Source organism: Pseudochaenichthys georgianus, chromosome 12, assembly GCF_902827115.2.
Source record: "Pseudochaenichthys georgianus chromosome 12, fPseGeo1.2, whole genome shotgun sequence".
NCBI classification, from domain to species: domain Eukaryota; kingdom Metazoa; phylum Chordata; class Actinopteri; order Perciformes; family Channichthyidae; genus Pseudochaenichthys; species Pseudochaenichthys georgianus.
The window spans coordinates 27,690,950-27,713,004 of record NC_047514.1 but is presented as its reverse complement, the minus strand read 5'-3'; the positions used below and the strand labels follow the sequence as shown (position 1 = coordinate 27,713,004).

The 22,055-nt window shown below is 40.9% G+C and overlaps 2 protein-coding genes across 5 annotated transcripts in view; both read left to right on the top strand.

The window, feature by feature from the left end:
* Positions 1–3,725, top strand: part of col27a1a (collagen, type XXVII, alpha 1a) — a 112,627-nt gene extending 108,902 nt beyond the window's left edge. Inside the window, 4 exon segments of the mRNA XM_034096625.1 lie at positions 43–152; positions 513–689; positions 691–732; positions 1,465–3,725. Coding sequence (XP_033952516.1) covers positions 43–152; positions 513–689; positions 691–732; positions 1,465–1,611 — 476 coding nt within the window. The 3' untranslated portion in view covers positions 1,612–3,725.
* A 2,333-nt stretch (positions 3,726–6,058) lies between these two features.
* Positions 6,059–22,055, top strand: part of cdk5rap2 (CDK5 regulatory subunit associated protein 2) — a 46,456-nt gene continuing 30,459 nt past the window's right edge. For 3 of the 4 annotated variants that reach the window (XM_071205066.1, XM_071205064.1, XM_071205067.1), the window contains exons 1-15: positions 6,059–6,232; positions 9,468–9,523; positions 10,391–10,452; positions 12,679–12,789; positions 13,480–13,556; positions 13,700–13,823; positions 13,917–14,089; positions 14,179–14,326; positions 17,655–17,708; positions 20,777–20,893; positions 20,973–21,092; positions 21,176–21,268; positions 21,390–21,608; positions 21,689–21,859; positions 21,945–22,055. In XM_071205066.1, coding sequence (XP_071061167.1) covers positions 6,180–6,232; positions 9,468–9,523; positions 10,391–10,452; positions 12,679–12,789; positions 13,480–13,556; positions 13,700–13,823; positions 13,917–14,089; positions 14,179–14,326; positions 17,655–17,708; positions 20,777–20,893; positions 20,973–21,092; positions 21,176–21,268; positions 21,390–21,608; positions 21,689–21,859; positions 21,945–22,055 — 1,689 coding nt within the window. In that variant the 5' untranslated portion in view covers positions 6,059–6,179. Of the gene's footprint in view, positions 6,233–7,222; positions 7,322–9,467; positions 9,524–10,390; positions 10,453–12,678; positions 12,790–13,479; positions 13,557–13,699; positions 13,824–13,916; positions 14,090–14,178; positions 14,327–17,654; positions 17,709–20,776; positions 20,894–20,972; positions 21,093–21,175; positions 21,269–21,389; positions 21,609–21,688; positions 21,860–21,944 lie in introns of those variants that run through there. The other variant, XM_071205065.1, reaches the window with a different exon arrangement.

The window sequence follows — 22,055 nt, the reverse complement described above, 5'->3', positions numbered from 1 at the left end:
TATGATTGGATAGACTAAGACATGACCCACAATGTGTTGCAGGCACTTACTGGATGGACCCCAACCTGGGCTGCTCGTCAGACACAATAGAAGTCTCCTGCAACTTTACTGGAGGTGGACAGACCTGCCTAAAACCAATCACAGTGTCCAAGGTATTTAAGACACAACAACAGATTAGATGAAATGAGCAAAGTCCACTAGATTATACAATTTAAAGAGAGATATTCCAGCGGAAAACATGTATTTTTTCTATTCGTCTACTCTTTCTTTAGGCTTCTGGAAAGATCATCCAAAATTGACATTAAGATGTACTTTAACATTAGATTATGCCTCATTTCATATTCTTTATATGGCTGTTGTGTTTTGTGATACAATAAGATATTCATAAGTCTCTCTGTGATAATTGTGAACCAGGCTTAAACCAAGGTTAACGGTTCATGGTGATATCTATAGTTTCCATATGCACCTGTAGTGTGAAACGCGTGTTAACTGTGCTGTGTGTGTCTGTGCAGCCGGCCATCAGCGTGTGTCGTGTCCAGATGAACTTCCTGCACCTGCTGAGCTCCGAGGCAGAGCAGCACATCATCGTGCACTGCCTCAACTTCTCCGTCTGGAGAGCAGCGGAGGACCAGCCGGCCCCCCAGGGCTCCGTCAGGTTCAAGGCCTGGACCGGGGAGGTGTTCGAGGCGGGGGGGAGAGCTGGAGCCTGAAGTCTTAGAAGACTCCTGCTGGGTACGACTCACATGATGCTAGCTGGCTTTGTGCCCTTAAGTCTACAGACTTTCAAACTTGTTGCCATAAATATTACAGGACTCAATATTCCGTCACGATGGGTATGGTTTGCAGGATATAGTAGCAAGTATTTGACCATATTAGCCCCGTGCTCTGTTTAGGCTACTTTACAGTGTAAGATTACCTGCATGCCTGCAAGCTGGACTGAGTGGAAAAGGATATGCTTTTATTTTTATTTTATAAAGCAAATGAGGTAAGTAATACAAGCTTTCAATATCAAAATGTCATGCATGTCAAGTTTGTTTTATCATTTGTATATGTCAGAGTACAAACCCCCCCATTTGAGTTAATTTTGTTTTTGGACATAATTATAAAAGTCCATTTAATTTCAATATATTTGAGCAATATTTATTTGTAATATATTTTCCAGTAGAGCAATGACAATTTAATTTTAAAATGTATCAGCTGTCAGGTAGGTCTTTTGGAAATCTGCAGCAAAGTCTAGTCGAGGTTGTATCTTCATCTGAAGGCTTTTGATTGGGGTTAGGGCAAATACTAACTTTAAACTTTAATCACCGACTTATTTCTTCTAACAAAAATGCACAGCAGGATCACAAATTACACAACGTGGTGTTTTGCAGAACGTGAGGCTCCAACCTTGTGTTTTAGGAGCCCTCGGTGTACATTTCATGATTTTGACTTAAAAGATGGTCTTGTGTTTCTGGGTTTCAGATAAAAGATGGCCGCTGGCACCAAACCCATTTTGTGTTCCACTCCCTGGACCCCTCCCTGCTCCCTGTGGTGGACATCTACAACCTCCCCAAGACTACACCTGGCTCACATTACCACCTGGAAGTCAGTCCTGTTTGCTTCCTGTGAGGGCGGCCATGTTTGTCCTCTGATCATGGAGGGGGACGGATCATCCCCCCCTCGAGGTGACACTCTCATGCGGGCGTGGAGATTGGAGTAGTCTCCTCCAACCCATGGCAAGTCAACCCAAGCGAGTACAAGCCTCCCCTCTAATCAGATCGTGCTTCACTCTTCCAAACTCCCGTTGGACTGCAGACACGGAGGGAGGAAGCCGGGGGGAGACAGAAGAGATGGGGAGGACAGGGGAGTTCTTGCACTAAAAGCTTCTCCGTTTGGCAAAAGCTTCTTCAAGCTCTTCAGGAAGGATCTCCGTATGTCCGCCCGCGTGGAGAAATAAGAGCTCCACGCCTCATCTCTCGAGAACATTGCTCAGTGAAGGGAGACCAAGGCCAAGTTCATCTGCGGACATTATAATAACTTATTTTTGTAACTGTATGCATTTTTTTTGGAAATACCAGGAATTCTATTCAATTAAGAGAGAATAATTAAAGTAATTGGGATTAGTTTAATGTACATATATATAAGAATGCTTACTATTAACTTTTATACATGTATATCTTATGTAAAGAAATAATCTTCAAGTGCAATAGAAAATGAGAAGATGATTTGATATTTTAAACTTATATGGAAGGATTTTTTCAGGGGTGCCATTTTTGTTTTACTTGCCTTAGGTGCTCATCGTGATCTTGCCCACGTGAATCAATCCAGAGGCATGAGCATGGAATCACATCTGTATTTACTGGTGCTCCAAAATGGGACGCCATGGCTTTTATTGACATCCGTAATGTGGGAAAAATAAGTTTCAGCTCTCGGTAACATCGTCTGATGATACGCTAATGCACACAAACATGGAAAGTGAGTGCAAGTAATACTTATTTCTATCTTTCTCAGTCATACATTATTCAACCGGATGCCACTGATGATTAGGGAGAATTGTGGAGATAATACAAAAAGAATTAAAGAGCTCTAGTTCTAAATAGTGTTTTATTAAGTATCCGTTCCTGACTTGCAATAGGAATTATAATATACTCTGCGCCATATGGGACAGGAGTCTCTTTTTTCTCCCATACTTAAAATAAACAGACTTAAAGTATTGAGTTTGAGCCACAGGAGAGAGGACAGAGGGTCCATTAATCCAAATAGAAACCCTGTCTTCTATCTACTCCTCTCTCTAATGCATGGTGCTAAGTAAATGATGTAAGGTGCTAACCATAGTGCTGTAATAACACCACTTTGCTGAAATATTCTGATGTTCATAGTGCATGCTTGCTTAGATCAAATAAACAAATACATATAATATATTGCCATAGTTGCCATAATGCTAATATCCCAGCCCAAACAAAGTAGTTCCCTGATGTTGTTCAATGCTGCAGATACAAACATGCTTTTTCTGCTTGAACTTATTCTAGAAATAACTATACAAAATAAAAGATTACTCCTTTTGTATCCAGTATATAAATCACAGGGTTTGAATGATTGTTTGTAGGCATAACATTTTACTCTGTACAAAGCAGTATGTAATATCTTTTAGAAACACAACTAGTGGAAATAGTCTTAATTAAATCAAAGTTCCTTTGTTGTAGCTGGACACAAGTGTGTATAATTGTTCAAAGCTTGCTGTATACAGTGGACCCCCTCTTGCTAATTTAATGTTATTTAATGTGGTTAACGTTCTGTTGGTTAAAGCAATACTACTCTTTCTGACAACTTGATATCTCAGTTTGCCCAACTGGTCTTGGAGTTTATAGATTTTTTTATGTGTAAATTTGGGGCTCCGAGAACAAATTTATTTCAATGTTAATTATCTTTTATTTTTTTATTTTTTTGTTATTTCCTTTATGTTGTTTTTCCCTCTATGATAATCAACCATGTACTGTATCAGGACTCTGCTATAATATAACTTGTGTTTGAAGAATTGTGCAAATATGTGAAAAGTGTTTCTTCTTTTTGTAAATCTGTTGTAGACATTAAAACGAGCTAAGAATACCTCACATTTTTACATAAAGATTTGCTGTCATTTAATGCCTGTTTGGAAATATCTGCCAAAAACAGTTAGTCATCAAAACTCTGAACATTTCTGTTGCCAACATCCTTTATCTGTCTACTGTTTATTCATTGTCCAGTGTCCATTTGTTCAATAAATACTTTCAATTTCAGTGTGGATTTGTACTTGTCAACTGCTTGATTGATTGGAATACCCACAAACATCATACATTACTTTATAAAATTAAAATGCAAGAATCTACCTTGATGAATACAATACTAATGTGTTTCAAAAAGTAAAATTAACGACGTCTATAACATAAAGCAAGGCTGCAACTAATGATTATGTAAATGAAGTGGAGTATAGTACATATACACGTAGTACAATATTTTACGCTGAGTTATAGGGAAATATAATTATGATTAAGTCGCAAAATTGGAAATAATAAAATAGTTAAACCTCGTTTTACTTCAGTATAATGCTAAATGTATAAGTAAATGTACTTGGTTACTATCTGATGCACCAACTACTCTGCTGGAATTATGTCTTATAAGAAAATTATAAAAATATACAATGTTACTGCTGGAAAAGAGCGTGCAAAGGTTCATAGTATTAACAATACAAATGAAGACTTTCATCAAGATGTCTTGCCTTTCACACAAATTATGTGTGAGCGTGTATTATGTACAGCAGGGGTGTCAAACTCAAGGCCCGGGGGCCAAATCCGGCCCGCAACTTCATTTTCTGTGGCCCCACAAGAGCTTGCAAAGAATATAATGTGTTTATTATACGGTTACAGGCCGCTTTACAGAAGCACATTGCCCATAAACTACATGTCCCACAATGCATCTCAAATTTGACTTTTTTTCTCGGAATTTGACTTTTGTGATGATACTTTTTTTTCAAGATTTCACTTATTTATTTTAGTTTTTCCAGAATTTGGCTTTTCTTTTTAAATCATTTTGTGACATGCGCACTGAAGAGACTTGCAATTGTTTGCCCTAGACTTCTGCTTTCAGACGTAGTTAATTATGAAGTTATTACCCTATCCGATAATAAACCAATACAGAGGCAATAATGTAATATAATACATTATTTTATATATATTGAATATTTATATATTTATTCTTATATAGTCTTATATATAAAACTGGCCCTTTGAGTGCAACCATGATGCTAATGTGGCCCGAGTTGAAATTGAGTTTGACACCCCTGATGTACGGTGTAACTACATTGATTTACTCGAGTACTGTACTTCAATTGATTTTTTTGCTGCTTTTTTACTTCTACCACACTACAATTCAGAGGTAGATGTTGTACTTTTACTCCACTACATTTATTTATTACCGTTAGTTACTTTTCAGATCTCTATTAATGATGTGAAATATAATCAACACTTAAATCAGACTTTAGTTACACTTGGAATACATTTACATTTGCATACAATCTACTTTTACTTGAGTAGCATTTTGAATGCAGGACTATTACTTGTCACACTTCTACTGTTACTTTTACTGAAGTAGAAAGTAACCTCTGGTTATCTTCTATGATAAAATCATGAAAATGTAAGTGAAACTTAAACTCGCTCATTTGCGGAGATATTCCCGCGAGAGTGCGGAAACTTAAATGTATTTATTTATTTATTTCAAATGTGAAATGTTACCAATAGGCTATACTCACGGACCACTAGGGAGCGCTCACGGACCACCAGTGATTCGCGGACCACACTTTGAGAAGCACTGCACACACACAAGCATGTTCAATGAAATATCAAATATATAAATATAAAAGCTCATCTACTTAATAATAACTAATTAAATAACTTAGCACATACATTTCTGTCATATGCCATCCTAAATACTTTTACTTTTGGTACTTTAAGTATTTTTTGATACTAATATTTGTGTACTTTTACTTAAATAACATTTCCACTGCAGGACTTCGGTAGTGTACATTTGTTTCTTCCATAACTGTATGAGTTGAGTTATTTTGAGATGCATGCCCTTTGTATGACCTTGATCATCTTATTATACCAACAAGATGTAGATTCGTGAGCTCACTAAATAAAGCACGTGACTTTTCTTGGAAGTGTGCTGTCAGAGACGGTAATATTACATGGCTGGATACCAAAGGAGCGTCTGTATTTTGAGCTTTCTACGTCCCTCCCCAAAGTTTGTTTTGGCCAATCGCGTTTACCCGGTCTCCACCCTGATATGTGCTGCCTTTTATTGCTCGTAAATTATTTATTATGAAGTTTTAAACAATAAACTTGCATTCAATATTTGTTATAAACAAATAATGAGATGGAGGTAACATAAGTAAACCGTCTAACCTGTGTTTTTGTACTGTATATCGTGATATTCATATTTTTTAGAGCATCTTCTGTAGCGTTTCGTATGTGAATTCAAATATTTCCAACAGAGCCTGAAGGCATCGCCAGTCCCTAACGTCCACAATGGTGACGTCTACCATATCATGATGGCGGTAGCCTGGACTATTTGAATTCCGTCCCGCTTTTTGAACAATTCAATAGCTGTAGTATGTAAAATGTGCTATTATTCTGGGGATAACACACGATAAGTGAAGCTCTATCATGGACTCCGTCGTGGGAGCCGATTTGACGCTCCCCGTTGACATTAACGGAAGGTAAAACACACCAACGTTAGCTAGCGAGCTAACATTAGCATGTTTGAGTACGTTATAGCTAACCCAATAATCCACGATTCCACATTAGTTACCGCTGAACAGGGCTCGACTAATATCTGGAACAACACCTATTCACTCAAATTGTATCAGATGATACCACGTAAACATAAAAACCAGTAGTTAGCCACATACTATTATAGTTTATTGTTTATAGTTGCTGTACAGTTATATCTCGTAAAATATATTACTTCTGGTGTAGTTTGTAGTTAATCTGACTCACACACATGATATTTATCTGTATACAGTTCCACATGATCTAACTCTAAGATAATGTTGACATGGCTATTTGAAGTTAGCTAACCATTTAAATTGGACAATCGTCCTGGAAGCAATTATTTTTAGTAACATATTTGACTGACTAACGTCAGTCGAATTGTCTTTGCACAGAGTACAACGAAATGCAGTTTGTATCCAATCAAACAATGTTGTAGTAATGTTCATAAATGTATAATATGAATACATATATGTTGATAAGGCATATACGGTGCAGGTTTTAGGTATAAGTTAAATACAGTTGTAATGAACATCAAACACAAATGTAATAATTATATATACATACCTTTGCCATAAAGTTAAGGGATAATGTTCCTACTAATGTGCACATTGCTTTAAAGTTAACAACACAATAGCGTTTATAAAAATGAGCAAAAGATCTACATACCAAGAAAATAATGTTAGTTTCGTACTGCCAGTCTGGCTCAAACAATATCTGGAGCCCCAAACCATAATGCAACATCAACAGTGCAATACAAGCTTGGTGCAGAGAGCCTGTCATGTGTACACTAGAAGTAGTTACTTCCGTTATCAGTCCTTTGCAGCTCATTGCATGGAGCTGTGATATCACTGTGATTGGTGGGTCGGCTTGAGGACCTGTCAGTCAGATGTGAAAGAAAGCGGAAATTATCTGTCACACTTTCAGAGGGGTTAAGACTGAAGCAGCTCTCTTTGCACTCTCTGCAAAATGTGGATTAACATATAATACTTGTTTTTTCCCCACGTGCTCTCCTTGACATGAGAGAAGTGATTGTGGTAGGTGGACTGTGCATTATTTCCTCTGCTCTTTATATGTGCTTTGTTGACTTGTTCAGGAATATAGCTAGTCTACAACTCTTCCTGCTGCACTGCAAATCTAGTTAGAGCTCCTATGTTTTTAGAATTGTGTCCTTGGTTTTGTAAATGAGCTAGCCCAGCTGTGTCCTGTGTAAAAGCAGTCATCCAGGTGGTAAGCGTGCCTCAGTAATCCAAGATGTTAGCTGATATGTGTGGTGTGAATGACTTGTTCGGTCATTCTGAAACCTGATTCGCTGTACCCTTTTAGTTTGGAAAGAAATATGTCTTTGCGTGATGTCAGTCGGCTTGGTTAGTGTTGATTTGCATTAACTACTGTCATGAAATTATTGTAGGTCTAAATATTCCATTTTTGTCTTTAGCAGTTGAACAAAGTGAGAAGAGAAAAGGAGGAAGTCAGTGTTTACGACTCTTACATTGTTTCCGCTGTGTGCTTGAGGGGTAACAAATGCAGCGTTACTAACAATTACACATATGTCTTTAAATGTCATCTATTATGTTAAGAGAGAGACATGTGTGTCACTCTCTATGGATGCTGTTCCACATGTTTGTTTGGTTCTTTAGCTCGTATCGTGGCTCCTGTTGTAGAGAGCGCCCTCCCCACTACACAGGAAGGGGTTTGCTCAGCGTGTGAAACCTCCCTGGTGAGATTTGACTGACTTTCATTTGTTGAGTGAGGGAGGATTGTTTTGCTGCTGCTTATAATCGTCATGTTTCATCCTTGTATCACATAGCAACTTGGATCATTTTGACATGAGTTTAATTTGACATGTTGTTGTTTATCAGTATAAAAATGCATCATTTCAATGTTTTAAAAGTCTCATTTAAATCGGGACTGTGATTTACTGAACGATGGTGTTTCATGTTGCTGGGTGGCTAATGAAATCAGAGATGGGGAAGAGCAGCAGTGTCCTTATGGTTTCACAGTGGAAGCTTAATTATAGCGGAGGTATTCATGGTTACAGAACATGTAGAAATATAATAGAATTGGAAAGAATGTCTTTAACAATTCACAACAAAGCAATGCATTCGTGAACACTCAAGTTGTGATACAGGGACTGATTTACAAAAATGTAATCCATCCTCCAATCCTTTTTTTTAAATGGTATTTTATTGCAATGACTCCAAGCTAGAGCACAATCTGCTAAATCCTTTATATAAATAACATGACATTTAGGAATATGTAGACGTGAAATATAAAATAAATCATGCTGTCAGCGTTGATCTTTGCTGAGTAATATGGCAGAGAAGCAGCAGAGCGAATGTGCCCCCGCTGCCGGGGGAGGTATGGGAAGGAGTTACGCAATGCTGCTGAACATTATATATGATTAGGTTGAAGGTTGAGGGACGTGCGCCTGGTCCCAAATAGCATCTGTTTTGTTCCTGTAGGTCATTTTACTCTTAAAAACAGATTTTATAAGCAGCATATTTACATAAGTCAGTAAGGCAGTCAGACCCGGTTCCCTTTGTGTCAGTGTGATCCAGATGTGTGTTGCTGATGTTTGGTGTGATTGTCTGCGTGTGACGCCACTGTCCCATCTGTGTGATGCTCAAAGCCACAGTAGGCTGCTTGTCTAGCAAAGAAAGCCTCTCCGTCCCGGTTCCTCTCATTCTCTCTCCTCCCGTCGCTCTGGCTGTCTGTCTGTACATGATGAGAGCTGGCTGCCATTTGCACATGGTCACACACACACACACACACACAACAAACACACACACACACCAACACACACACACACACACACCACACACACACACACACACACACACACACACACACACACAACACACACACACACACACACACACCACACACTGGCCAGAGTGGATGTAGATGAAGCGGTCATTCTTGAGCTATTTATGGTTGTTTCTTGAGGCTCAATGGAACTGGCCAGCGTGAGTTAATGCATAAACATGGCTCTTTATATGTTGTTCAGAAACCACACTAATCAGAGTAAGTCTGTACAACGTGCTGGTGAGAACACACAGCTTGCATTGGTTAGGTTGATTACAAAAATAGAAAAGTCGTTTGTCTTGATTGTACCGTGAAATACCTTTTCATAATATTTGCAGTGAGGTTGCATCGCTAACAGAATGATTCTTTCCGTAGCTGCAGACTGCCAGACTCCATAGATGCTGGAGAGTTTTCCATGGACAGCATGACGGGTAAAGAAATACTTTTTTTGGTTCTATGTCTGCTTTTTCCCTCGTTGAGCTGTGTCTCCCCTTGTGTGTTCATTAGCATGGCTGCTGAATCGCTGCTGTGACCTCCCACTGCTATGGTCCCCACCGCTGCAGAAGGGATTAGCTGTATGATGTTAATTGAGCTGATCCTCTTTCTAATCAGCCCTACAGGGTGCCTGCCAACATGCATGCAGTGTTAGAACAATAACAAACAAGCAGGAAAAACAAATGATTTGTACATATAGGTCAGCATCTGTGGGCTTTTTTAAACATTGGTCGTGCGGAAAAATACAACTAGGCAGAACACTGACATGTGCTGCATTATGTTGAGTCCTTATTTGTGTGGGAAAGGCCTGCAATTTATTATTAGTGTTTGTATTATAAAAACTAATCTGAAGATCACAAGTTATATTTTTCAGTCTATGAATTGGGGAACAATGCTTTACTGAGCCAATGCAGACGTCAACAATTGCTTGTGTTGTTCAACTCGCAGTCAAAAGATACTAGATGCACAATTCAATAAATAAAAGAGAACAATTGCGACTCTGAGGCCAAAAGCTTCTATCAAATATTCTGATATTCCCTGTTCTTCTCTAAGCTTGAGCCTCATCAAACGTCATCAGGAGTCAGTGTTGTGAGAACGTGTGTTTGACTCGTGTTGCGCGTGATCAGCTGTGGGCTGCTTCCAACTGGTTTGAACATGCTCTCACCTCTGATGCCTCTTCAGTAGAAAACACTTCTGCTTTCTCTTTATCGCTCTAAAACAAGCCGGGAGGAACCTCTCTGATATAGAGACCATGGTGCTGAACCTGTGACTCAAGTTACAGCTGATCACTTTCTCCTTCACAGCTCCATCCTTCCCTGACAAGATGTCTCCAATCAAAGCTCTCACCATGAAGGACTATGAGAACGTGAGTGGTGCTTGTTAAGTGGCTTAACGTTTCTTACATCGGAGTTGCTATGTAGTTATACAATGTTTAACAAAAGCCTTTTTATATAACATTACCATGTGATTTGTATTTGTTTATGAATGCGTTTAAATTGCGTATACTTTAAATCTGTGTCAGTATGAGTTAATGTAGTCAAGCTTAAGCTTAACCCCACCACAACAAGCGTGGTGTTGTGATTCATTAAACCTGCGGCCTATACTACGAACCTGGTTCAACCTAACCTGGATATGTTTGAGTTAGCCGGTTGGCCTAATCCAAAACATACGCGCTCTCGCTAAACTGTCCTACGACGCTGGTTATCAAGTGGATCGCTCAAGCCAGCCGTGGCCTATCTAGTTAGGTGCGCGTTCACATGAGAGGGGTGGTATCTGGAGCATTCGACCAATCACAAACATGGAGAAGCGCACTGACAGCGCAGCGTCATACTTCCTGAATGAAAAGTGAACTTTAATACTATTCAAATATGAAGAAGTTAAACTTTAAACATCCATGACTTAAACACTTGATCAGGATCAAAGCCACAGAGCTGCACCTGCAAGGTGAACACAGCTGGGAACAGAACAAGTGTTTGAATGCGTACATTAACAGGTTTATGATATCACTGCCCGTCTAAAACACCATCTGACTTCAATTACATTTGTCTCGAGTGTTTCGTCAACTTATGTGTTGCTTAAAATAATACTTCTGCATACAGTATGTGACACTGTGAGTGTTGCACGGCCAGATACGGCTCAGCTGACTCAGATCAGGAGATATATGATACATTATGAAGTGATATGCCGCGGACTGTACTTAATGTACTCTGATCCGGTTACTGATGTTGTGGCCGATATTTAAGTAAGCTTTCTTAACGCTAATGTTATAATAGTCAGATTGCTCTGAAGATGGAGGTGATATTCTATTCATGTTCACGTTCACACAGTCGGTGATTTTTGCCGGCCGTCTTCCTGCGACGGCAGTTTTTTCTGTATTTCCTTTCTCCTGTGATATGACTTGATCGCTTTAAACTCCGCACACTGAGCTCTGATTGGTCAGCAGGCGGTGCTTTCACTGAGTTGAGCTCTTAGCCTGCAACCTAACCTGGTCCCGACCAGGTTAGCTGCTTAGCATATATTACCATGGAGATCTAGCTTGCTAAAAAGAGAACCAGCTTCGGATGACCGGAAAGCCGGAGTTTTCCCTGAATTTAGCCGCTAAGCGAAAATCCTGCTTCGCAGTATACCCCCCTGATCCTCTCTGACTCAAACCCAGCCACCTGTGTGTGTGTGTGTGTGTGTGTGTGTGTGTGTGTGTGTGTGTTGTGTGTGGTGTGTGTGTGTGTGTGTGTGTGTGTGTGTGTGTGTGTGTGTGTGTGTGTGTGTGTGTGTGTGTGTGGTGTGTGTGTGTGTGTGTGTGTGTGTGTGTGTGTGTGTGTGTGTGTGTGTGTGTGTGTTGTGTGTGTGTGTGTGTGTGTGTGATGTGTGTGTGTGGTGTGTGTGTGTGTGTGTGTGTGTGATGAGTGAAAGTCTATATTTCGGCATTTGAGAGGAATGCATGCTGAGATGGTTTGGCTCGTGCTGCCGGGCGGGCTTCATGATTAGAGGTTTCAAAGAGGGGTCCAGACTCCTCCCTCTGACAGTCTACCCAACCCCCATCACCAGATGCATGCTGTTCCCAGCCTCCAGCACAATGATGCACAGTCCACTTCACACACATTCACACTGAAACACACACACAAGAATGAAGGCATCGCTTCATTTGAACGTGAACCAGCACATGACCCTTTTCTACCATGTGAACGTGTTGTCAGGCTTTTCAAACAAAGACATTATTTTGACCAAAATGACTTTTTGCACAATAGCTACGCTGTAGTGTTTGGCAATGCAGATCAAGTCCCAGGCTTCCCCAACAATGCAACATACAATATACTTAACTTAAAAAATACATAAAATAGTGCAATAGACATGATGGTGCAAGTAAGACAGAGCTACATATCAGAATCAGACATCCTTGTTTAGCCCCACAGCGGGGACAGTAGATACATATTAGATAGATTAGATGGACAGAATGTATAATTAAATACTATCATCATGTAAATGAAAGGTATAGGTTGTTATATTAGGATGGGATAAAGGGCAACATACATTTTTATTTGTTGATCAATCATTTTCCTGTTCATTAAAGTTTTTTTTTGTCAACCATCTGCAGCAAATCACAGCTCTGAAGAAAGAGAACTTTAACCTGAAGCTGCGCATTTACTTCATGGAGGAGCGCATGCAGCAGAAATGTGACGACTCCACTGAGGACATTTTCAAAACGGTATTTATTTCACTTTGTAAAAGTCTCTGTGTCACAATGTTTCATGTGCATCTGTGTTTCCCTCAGGGACTAAGTGGATCACGTCTTCACCAAAACAACAACTGGATTTGTTTAAACCAAAATCACCATTTCTAATCTTAGAACAGCTGTCTTGCCTTTGTATTGTTTGTTTGAGTGAGATGTAAGCCCGTTGAAATCTGCTTGTTGTTTTATTTATCTTCTTCTATTTCTCATTTTGAGAGGTGAGGTGTCCGATAAGAATGTTTTCTTCAAGTACCCACCCTAAGATAAAAGGAGAGATTAATTTATATGGAAAAGTCAACAATGCAGCTGTCAGAAGTAACCTCTTAAAGGATTTCCCCATCGTGAACCAGATGTGCAAATTAGAAAACCCTCTTTAATGGTCACACATGCAGAGCACACAGTGAAATAGGAGCAGTGGGCAGCTATTGTACAGCGAGCGAGGGGGGGTGGGGGGGGGGGGGGGGGGGGGGGGGGGGTCCGGTAGGGCACCAGGGCAGGGCAGGAGGTGAACTGGGACCTCTCCAAGTAGCAGTCCACACTCCATATTTAGGTCTGGTCGGGGACTTGAACCGGCGACCCTACAGCTCCCAGGCCAAGCCCCTACTGCCTGAGCCACTGCCGGACGTGTGTTGTGCTGTAATCGACCAAATGTTGTGTGTTTTATAGAACATTGAGCTTAAGGTGGAGCTGGAGTCTATGAAGCGAGACCTGGCAGAGAAACATGAACTCCTCGTGTCTGCATCGTGAGTATCCTTCAGTTTCAGCTACATATGTTTGAGTAATTCAGTTAAAAAAAAGAAATGAGTTGGCTGGAAGATGTCATGAAGCCAAGTAATACAATTGTTTATATGAGCGATAACTAATCTGCCCCATCCATGTTTATCAGGAAAGCGTTGGAGAGTCTTGCTGGTCGAGAGTCCGGAGAACCCCAGCGTGTGAAAGAGCACGCTCGGAGAGAGATGGGTGCACTTAGAGATGCATTCAACAAAAGGATAGCTGACTTGGAGCAGGTTGGTCTTAACGAGTTACTGAGAGCAACACATTTCTCTTTCAACCCCAAGGTAGTTGAGGGGGCTGTTGTCTCACTTCTTCCTTCATTTCAGTGTCTGAAAACGTCTGAGGAAGAGGTTGACAAGATGGCAGCCATCGCTGAGCAGGAGAAGCTGAAGAATATTAACATGGAAAAGCAGCTCCAAGCCCTGGGTCCCCTCAGCACCTTCCCCCCCGGGACTAGCCAAGCACAAGACCTGCAGCAGGCTCTGCAGGAAAAAGACAGGTCGGAACACAATAGAAAAGCAAACACATGAATATGTTTTAATTGTTGTAATGTTTTATCCGTCTAAATGTTTTCCCTTCTCATTTCAGTGTCATTGAGCAGCTCAAGATTACTTTAAAGAACCAGGAAGCTGCGATCCATCAGAAGAAAAGTACAGACCAAGAGACAGATCAACCGTCAGCGGACAGTTTCAAACATCTTTCTGATCTCATAGCCGAGAAAGATCAGGAACTTGAGGTATGCCTTTTATATGTTGTTAAAGATATGCCCTTTTGGAGCTTTCATTCTCACAACCGTTTGCTGGGTTTGGTTTTGTCTGAGAGTTACACAACGTTTTAAGTCATTTGTAGCGCTTACCAAATATTAAGAAGCTTCATTTATAACGTTGACATTCAAATTTTAAATCAACATTTTAATGATGGACAGCTTTTTTCCTACTACTGTAGTATTAAATAACCCTAAATCATTTCAGAACAAATGCTATTATTAACCATCAGGACATCTTTGTTTTATTTATTTATGTTGATGAAATTGAAGGGTTATATTCCCTAAAGAAAAAACACTGACTTGTTTCATTCGTGGATATTTGATCTTTTTATTAATGGGATTAGTTTTGTATCATAAAGATAAAGCAACACTTTCTCAGAATAAAGCAAAACTATGAGTTTAAAAGAGGGAAAAAACGAAGTCAAGCAAAATAAAATAAATTTCAAAAATAAAAAACTATAAGTTGCAAACAAATAATTTGTGTAATCATGTAACTATAAGTATTTTTTCTTTGTTTTAACATAGGTTTTTGTTTGCAGTTCTTGTTTCTTCTTTCTCAATGATCAGACTTTTGCTCTCGCTGCAGCTCTTCTCGTTTGCGCTCTCTCATTTTTTGTTTGAGATTTTGACACAAACGTCCCAGGTGGGCGGGACTTTCAGGGGTGTGTCCCCATTGGCTACTCAGTTTTTGAGTGACAGCTCACTACACCACAGATCATACAGTGCAACTCACGCAGCAAACTCCGGAGTCCACTCGGCCACGTTAGTGTCGGTGTCTCCTGAGGAGTCTTCATGAACATATCGGACTCATCTTATGGATTGCTGTGCATTAGACTTGTGATGTGTAGTTCATACTTTATTCCAACTTTAAATATTTTAATACCTGAACACACTGCTGCTGTTAAATAATTTCCCAATTTGGGATTGATAAAGTGTGTCTCTTTATTTTATAGATTAAAATGTAAAATGTATTTTCAAGCTAAAGGTGATGCACAATATAAACTGTATACTATTATCTTTCAAAGACATGTTACATTTCAAAAGCAGACATGGCTATGTTTAGGACAAACAATTAAAGACTGCTTTAATTTAACAGATTCTACAATATAAAAGTGGCAGATTTGCTTTATAAACAGACCAGACCTAGGCTGCATTCCAACACAATTAGGAGCATGCTCACATCTCACTATGTGGGTCTGAAGAGCTGAAGCATTCACACACAATGGATACAAACGGTGTTGTCTCGTTCTTTATCCTGTGAGAACATGATATACATTTAGCATTAAAAACTCTACATACTGTTCCTGAGGAAGATCTGAATAATCAACAGATTTGAATGGAATCTCTAACATTTCCATGTAGAATAAAGACAAAAGAGTGATTATACAAATTACATTTATTGAAATTTGAACCAGAAGATGAAGTCTCAAAGAATGTTTTAAATAAAAGGACATAAAACAAAAAGGTGGATAATAATAAAATCTATTAAATGTATATGTAAAGACATTTGGTCAAATGAAATGACACTGAGCCAGTGATAACAGCAACGCCAGCGTGGATGAAGCTGGTGCAGGTCTTTCTTCATGCCCCCCCTCCGTGCTGTCCCCTCAGAGGAAGTGGGGAGCGGGATAAGACTCTGGACGCCACGCTGTCTCTCCACACTGTTAATATGAGAGGAACATAAATGTTTTAGGAAATGAAAAATATGAAGTTAACAAATAAAACACAGCTCATGGACGGTAGGTGTTCCTACAAAGTTAACTCAGCCTCCATTGATTTTCATATCAAATTAGCATGTTAATAAAATAAGCTATCATGGCTTATACTTTCATATCTAAACAGAATCATGAAGGCCTGTTGGTAGAGTCAGGCACACGAGTCCGTTTGAGTGTGTGCGCCGGTGTCTGAACGCTCACTCACTGCTAGCTATGTAGCTAACTGTTAGGCTACTTAGCTAGCATTGTTATGGATCTAAAGGTAGCACAAGCTAACTTTCATAGCACAGCTTTACTTCTCACTTAAACAATAAAGAAACAGACCGTATAGTACAGCACAAACAACACAAATGATCAATACTTGCATATATTTTCACTTGTAGTATTATACTTCTTTCACACACAGTGACGTCACGAGCTACCCACAATGCAACGCGCGCCATATATATATATATATATATATATAAATACGCCATTTTCCTGGAGGTGCAAATATCCTGGAGGTGCGAATATAAACAGCTAGCTAACGTAGCCAGGCAGAGCGCACTAAGTTTTTTTTCTGAATTAACGACCGAAGACATCGCTGCATGTCGTTACCAGCGTGAACTAGAGCTGTGTGGGTTGTCGGGTTGCCCTTACAGACTGCCTCCAGATGTATGGAAAAACGACCCTCGAAAGTGGCCTTCGTCGATTTTGGCTGCATCTACGTCTAATTTCTGGAAACACCAGGTGAATACCCCACTTGTCACAATAATATTATCATGCCAATGCATATATGTGGTATTTTAGAGTTGACTAGATATTGATTAAGGCAATAGACTATGATATTCTGCTTGCACCTCGCGTGAAATGGCGGATACCGGAAGTACGGTGTCGCCCTCGGCCCAATACCCGCATGTGTGTGTGAAAGAATAATTGAAATGCTGGTTCTTCTGGGGGTGTACTATCCACGCTCAGCTACCCCGCCGCTTCCTGCACTGTACAATCGTTGGAGGACTGCGCTGTCACTCAAAAACGTAGCCAATCGGGACGCACCCCTGAAAGTCCCGCCCACCTGGGAGGTTTGTGTCAGAATCTCAAACAAAAAATCAGGGAGTGCAAAAGAGAGCTGCAGCGAGAGCAAAAGTCTGATCATTGAGAAAGATGAAACAAGAACTCCAAACAAAAACCTATGTTAAAACAAAGAAAAAAGACTTATAGTTACATGATTACACAAACGATTTGTTTGCAACTTATAGTTTTATTTTTTAAATATATTTTATTTTGCTTGACTCAGTTTTTTTTCTTTTAAACTCATAGTTTTGCTTTATTCTGAGAAAGTGTTGCTTTATCTTTATGATACAAAACTAATCCCATAATGATCATAAAACATGATGAAAGACATTTAAGGTATCGTTTCAAAACATAAATAGATTCTTTCATTTAAAAAGAAAAATGACATTCTGTACAGCTGTCGTCGTTTATTGCCATGTTTTAAGAGTATTCACAGGATATTCAGAGAAAATGGATGTATTGCCACTATTCCCTCAGTTTCAGGCCTATTGCAATAGGCATTAGAGTGACCTTTGACTGTCTGTTCCCAGGCACTGAGGGACATGCTACACAGGGACAAGGACAAAACAACTCCGGACTCTCAGGTGGGTGTTGTGGAGATTTCCATTCTATTTCCAGCAACAGTTTGCCTCCAACCAAAAGCTAACTCATGCAACTGTTCACTGATGTGAAAGCAGTCCCAGTCAAACGCTCACTGAGAACAGCTGGACACAGGCTCTGCTTGTTATGTCCAGGCACTGCCAGCTTCAGAGGGTTGTCCCATGTTGTTCTGGTGAACCACAGGAAGTGGACCTTGGCCTTTTGTATGACTTTCTTTCCCTGCGTGCCCCCTGGTGCTGCTTTTAATTTTGTACTTTGCTTCACAAAAGTGGCAGTGAGAATGTTGGGCCTTTTTAAAAGGAAGCTTATATAATAAAAACGATTTGCCTTGGAGTAGTAAGGACTGGTGCTATTTGATCTCTTGTTTTGGAGGAAGTACTTCTGTTATGTATATTCTCTGTAACAACTATATGGTTGTATTCTTGACATCAAATAGGATCCCTGTTATTTGGTCTCATGTGACGTTTTTTAATGATTGATTGATGAATATTCAAATGTTTGAAATATCCAATAGTTTATCTCTGATTATGGTGATATTTTGTATTTGCAAAGCAGAAGAGAATGAAGGGAATTTGTCTGCCTTTTTGCTGGTGGCAATCTCCCAATTCATTATCTTCACTTTTAAATGTGAAAATAGAAATCAGTATCTTTGTTGTCTTAATGTTTTGTAATTTGTTTTCCCAAAAATTCAGAATTGAATTGCAAAAGACAGCTTTCAGGTTTTTTGACACTTAATCTACAAAACAAAACTTGATCCTAAATGTATAAATGTTTAATGTTATAGTGAAATATATTTAGTCCAGGCTGTCTGTGTCTAAATGTTTTGCCTGATACATTTTGTTTCTCAAATGTGCCTGTTGGTTTTTATTGTTGAACCCTTTGTTGCTGCTATACATGGCCAGGTCTCCAAAACCAAAAACACTCACTTTAGACTTAGCTGAAGAATTTCCGAACATCTAGAGATAATTAAATGCAATTTCACAGTAATCATCAAAACATTGCAAGCAATTGGTGTGGGGACTGTGTTGTAGATGTTCAGAGTAGAAGGCTGTTTGACGTAACCATGGTTCCTTGCTGGCGTCTAGTCTCAGGTCACGTTGTTAAGTCTGGATTACCATGCTGTCTGCAGACCTGTGAGAGTTATTTATGTCCAGTCTTATTTATTAAAAGGAAAATGCTGTAACATGTCAGTGTTTCTCAGACTTGGGAAACAATATATTGCAAAATATTTTTTTGTTAGATTAGGGACTGCATGTCTACCACGGATGCTTTTGTGGTATGGTAAGACTCGAGTGGCTTCACCAGAGTGTAATGGAAAGTGATTGCTAGGAAACACCTCTTCTAATCCTACAGCAGATTTGTTTTAATGTAATGCCAGGCAGGCTGTGCTCGATAGATGTGGTTTGCTGCTTCCATTGTCCTTATTTCCCTGAAGACGCACGTGTCTGAGGTAGATCCTTTTACTTGATCCGCTATCCGTGGGCAGGTTTACTAGAGATGGTCTGGCAGCGGCCATAACCCTGCTGCGGTCCTAGAGGATTTCATCTGATTGAGAGTGGAATAGAGGCGGAGCAGGGATTATCAACAGCTTAGAGCTTATACTGCGCTGCACTCCGCCATTCTCCTCTTTGCTTCTCCTGCTGATGCAGTGAGGGGAAATGATAGATGGCTATTGCATGGTCTGATGATTATTAGGTCACTGGGCTGGCTTTTGGACTTGGGTGAATCTGGAATCTAAAGACCTAAAGCGCCATGAAGGACCCGTGTCGCATATGTGCTGTTCGTCTGGTGGGAAGCCAGTGTCGCTGGATCTTCAGCACGTCAGCACAGAGGAAGCTACAAGTCATCTTGTCCCATGTGCTGGGCTGGGAGTTGACTCGTGACGGCCGTGGGGAGTTTCTCTGTGGGAAATGTGTGTTCCAGCTGGAGAAGGTGGTACAATGTGATGTTAACGTCAGCCAGCTGCAGGAAGAGCACAGCACTCAGATCCAGAAGCTGCAGGCGGAGAAAGAGCACCTGATCCAGTGCATTATCCACATCTACACCAAACACAACCAGGCCTGTAAGAGTGATGTGGAGAGCACCAGCTGCGGGAAGACCTCAAGGGCGGGCAGTCCTGATGATGAGGCAGGGTACCCGCTGGCCTCTGAAGGACGGCTGTTCAGGGAAAGAGGACGTAGTCACATGGAGACTCGCATGAGAAGGTGTGTGAGTCTGGATGTAATTGTCAGTAGAGGGGCGTTACCAGCGAGATCAAACCTCAAGAGCAACAGAATGGGATCAGCGACGGGGCTCCATGGCTCTATAAGGAACCTCGATCCACGAGTCACACTCCACCAATCGCAGAACACGTACCTCGATGTCGTCCAACGCAAAGGAACACTGCCCAGACCTGGAGTCAAAGATCGATCCACATCCCTGCAGTCCCTCAACTTTTCCTTAGACCCCCCTTCAGACCCTCCCCCCAAACCGAAACCCAGAGAGTCCAAGGTGTTTGCTGCCAGACGGGGTGTCCCTGATGGCCCCAGAGGAAAGGTTCAAGCCAGAGCGCTACACCGCAGTTCCTCAAGTCAGCCTTCTGTGATCATTGATCTAATTCAGATTCTGCGCTGCATCTCCAAGCAACATTTCTCTGCCCCTGCAGGGAGCCACATCCCCGTCCTGAAGAGGGTACAGACGGGCCCTCTCAGAACCCGAGCCAAGGGCAGACACAGAGCGGCAGACTGGAAGTCTCTGGATGACCTTACAGAGGAATTTGATGATAAATACACTCCTGTCAGAGTCATGGAGGTAGTTGTTTCATGGTTCCCAGGGGTCCTTACAATCCTCGAAAGTGTGTGACTTTAAAGGGGAAAAAGCCAAGGTCTTTTGTTAATAGACATGGGTCATTAAAAGTGCTTGAATTAATATATAATATTTATATTGTGCAATAATCTTTACTTAACGTTAGTAAATAGGTTAGGGTTTTCCTGCAGTAGCCTGTTTCACCCACCACCTGAATGTAAAACCTCAGACACAAAGTAAACCTGATCCATGTCTCTGGATTCTGCAGAGTGAGGCTCGGCGAGTGGAGTCCTGCAATAAGCTGCTGACTGAAAGGTTCACCCAGGCACAAAGCACCAACGATGACCTGAGTAAAACGCTGGAGGAAACCCAGAATCAGAACAAGGTACACTGACATTTTGCTCCATTTAATATGTTTTTATTATCTGGGAGTCTTTGGGTAAAACTCTTTTCTTGTGCAACAGGTCCTGTTAGGGAAGCTGGAGGGGAAGGAGAATGAGCTCAACTCTGAGAAGAAAAATGCTCTAAAGCGAGACAAAACCATCCAGGGGTTTACTCAGGTTCTGAAAGAAAAGGAAAAAGAGGTAATGTCCATACTCTTATTACAAGTGGTATTGCCCTCATTGATCTGTACTCTGCATGATTGGACTTCTTCTGTTCTGCACAGATTGCAGAGCTGTGTCATGAGATTGAGGACAGGGACGACGCTCTGGCCAAGGCGAGAGAAGCAGCACATAAAGCCCAACTGCAGAAATACCAGGCGAGTCCTGCACTTTTATAGAGCGCCAACTTGAATGTTTATGCTAATAAAATGGCTCTGTGTGTCTTTTATGTTCACAAATGATATTACTAAGAGGTAGATTTTTGCGTATTTCCCTCAGGGAGTAGAAGAGCACCAAAATCTGTTAATGACGAAGCAAACGGAGCTCGCCCAACTCCAGGGGGAACACCACGCCAAGGTGCTTGAGGCCCAAAAGCTGCAGCGGGGCCTGGACAGGAAGGAGCAAGAGCTGGCTGACCTGCAGCAGGCAAAGGACCAGCTCGAGCTGGAACTGGAGGACCTGCAGCAGCACAAGAAGAAGGGGGACAAGGCCCTGAATGTAAGACAAAGAAACGGTATTATTGATCCAGCCATCATCAGATGACAGAGTTGGTGTGACGGTATTCTCATCCCCTCCAGGATCTGAACAATCAGCTGAAGAAGCTGAGCAGTGACATTGGAGACAGAGAGAGTGCTCTGGAGCAGCAGTACCAGGAGCTGCTGGATCAGACCCAAAGAAAAGTGCAATCCCATGAGGTCACCATCCAGCGGCTCACATCCTCTCTGGCTGACAAAGAGCAGCAGCTCCAGGTAACACAGCTCCATGAAACATATCCAGACAGATGCAGTATGGTTGTGTGTGTTAATGGCTGGCCTTTCCCCCGGTGTTCTTCAGGAGTACATAAACATGGTCAGAGACTGTGAACAAAGTAAAAGCCCAGGAGGAAACGACAATGTGCTTTCCAAGCTGCGGCAGAGGCTGAAGGAAAAGGAGAAGGCTCTGGAG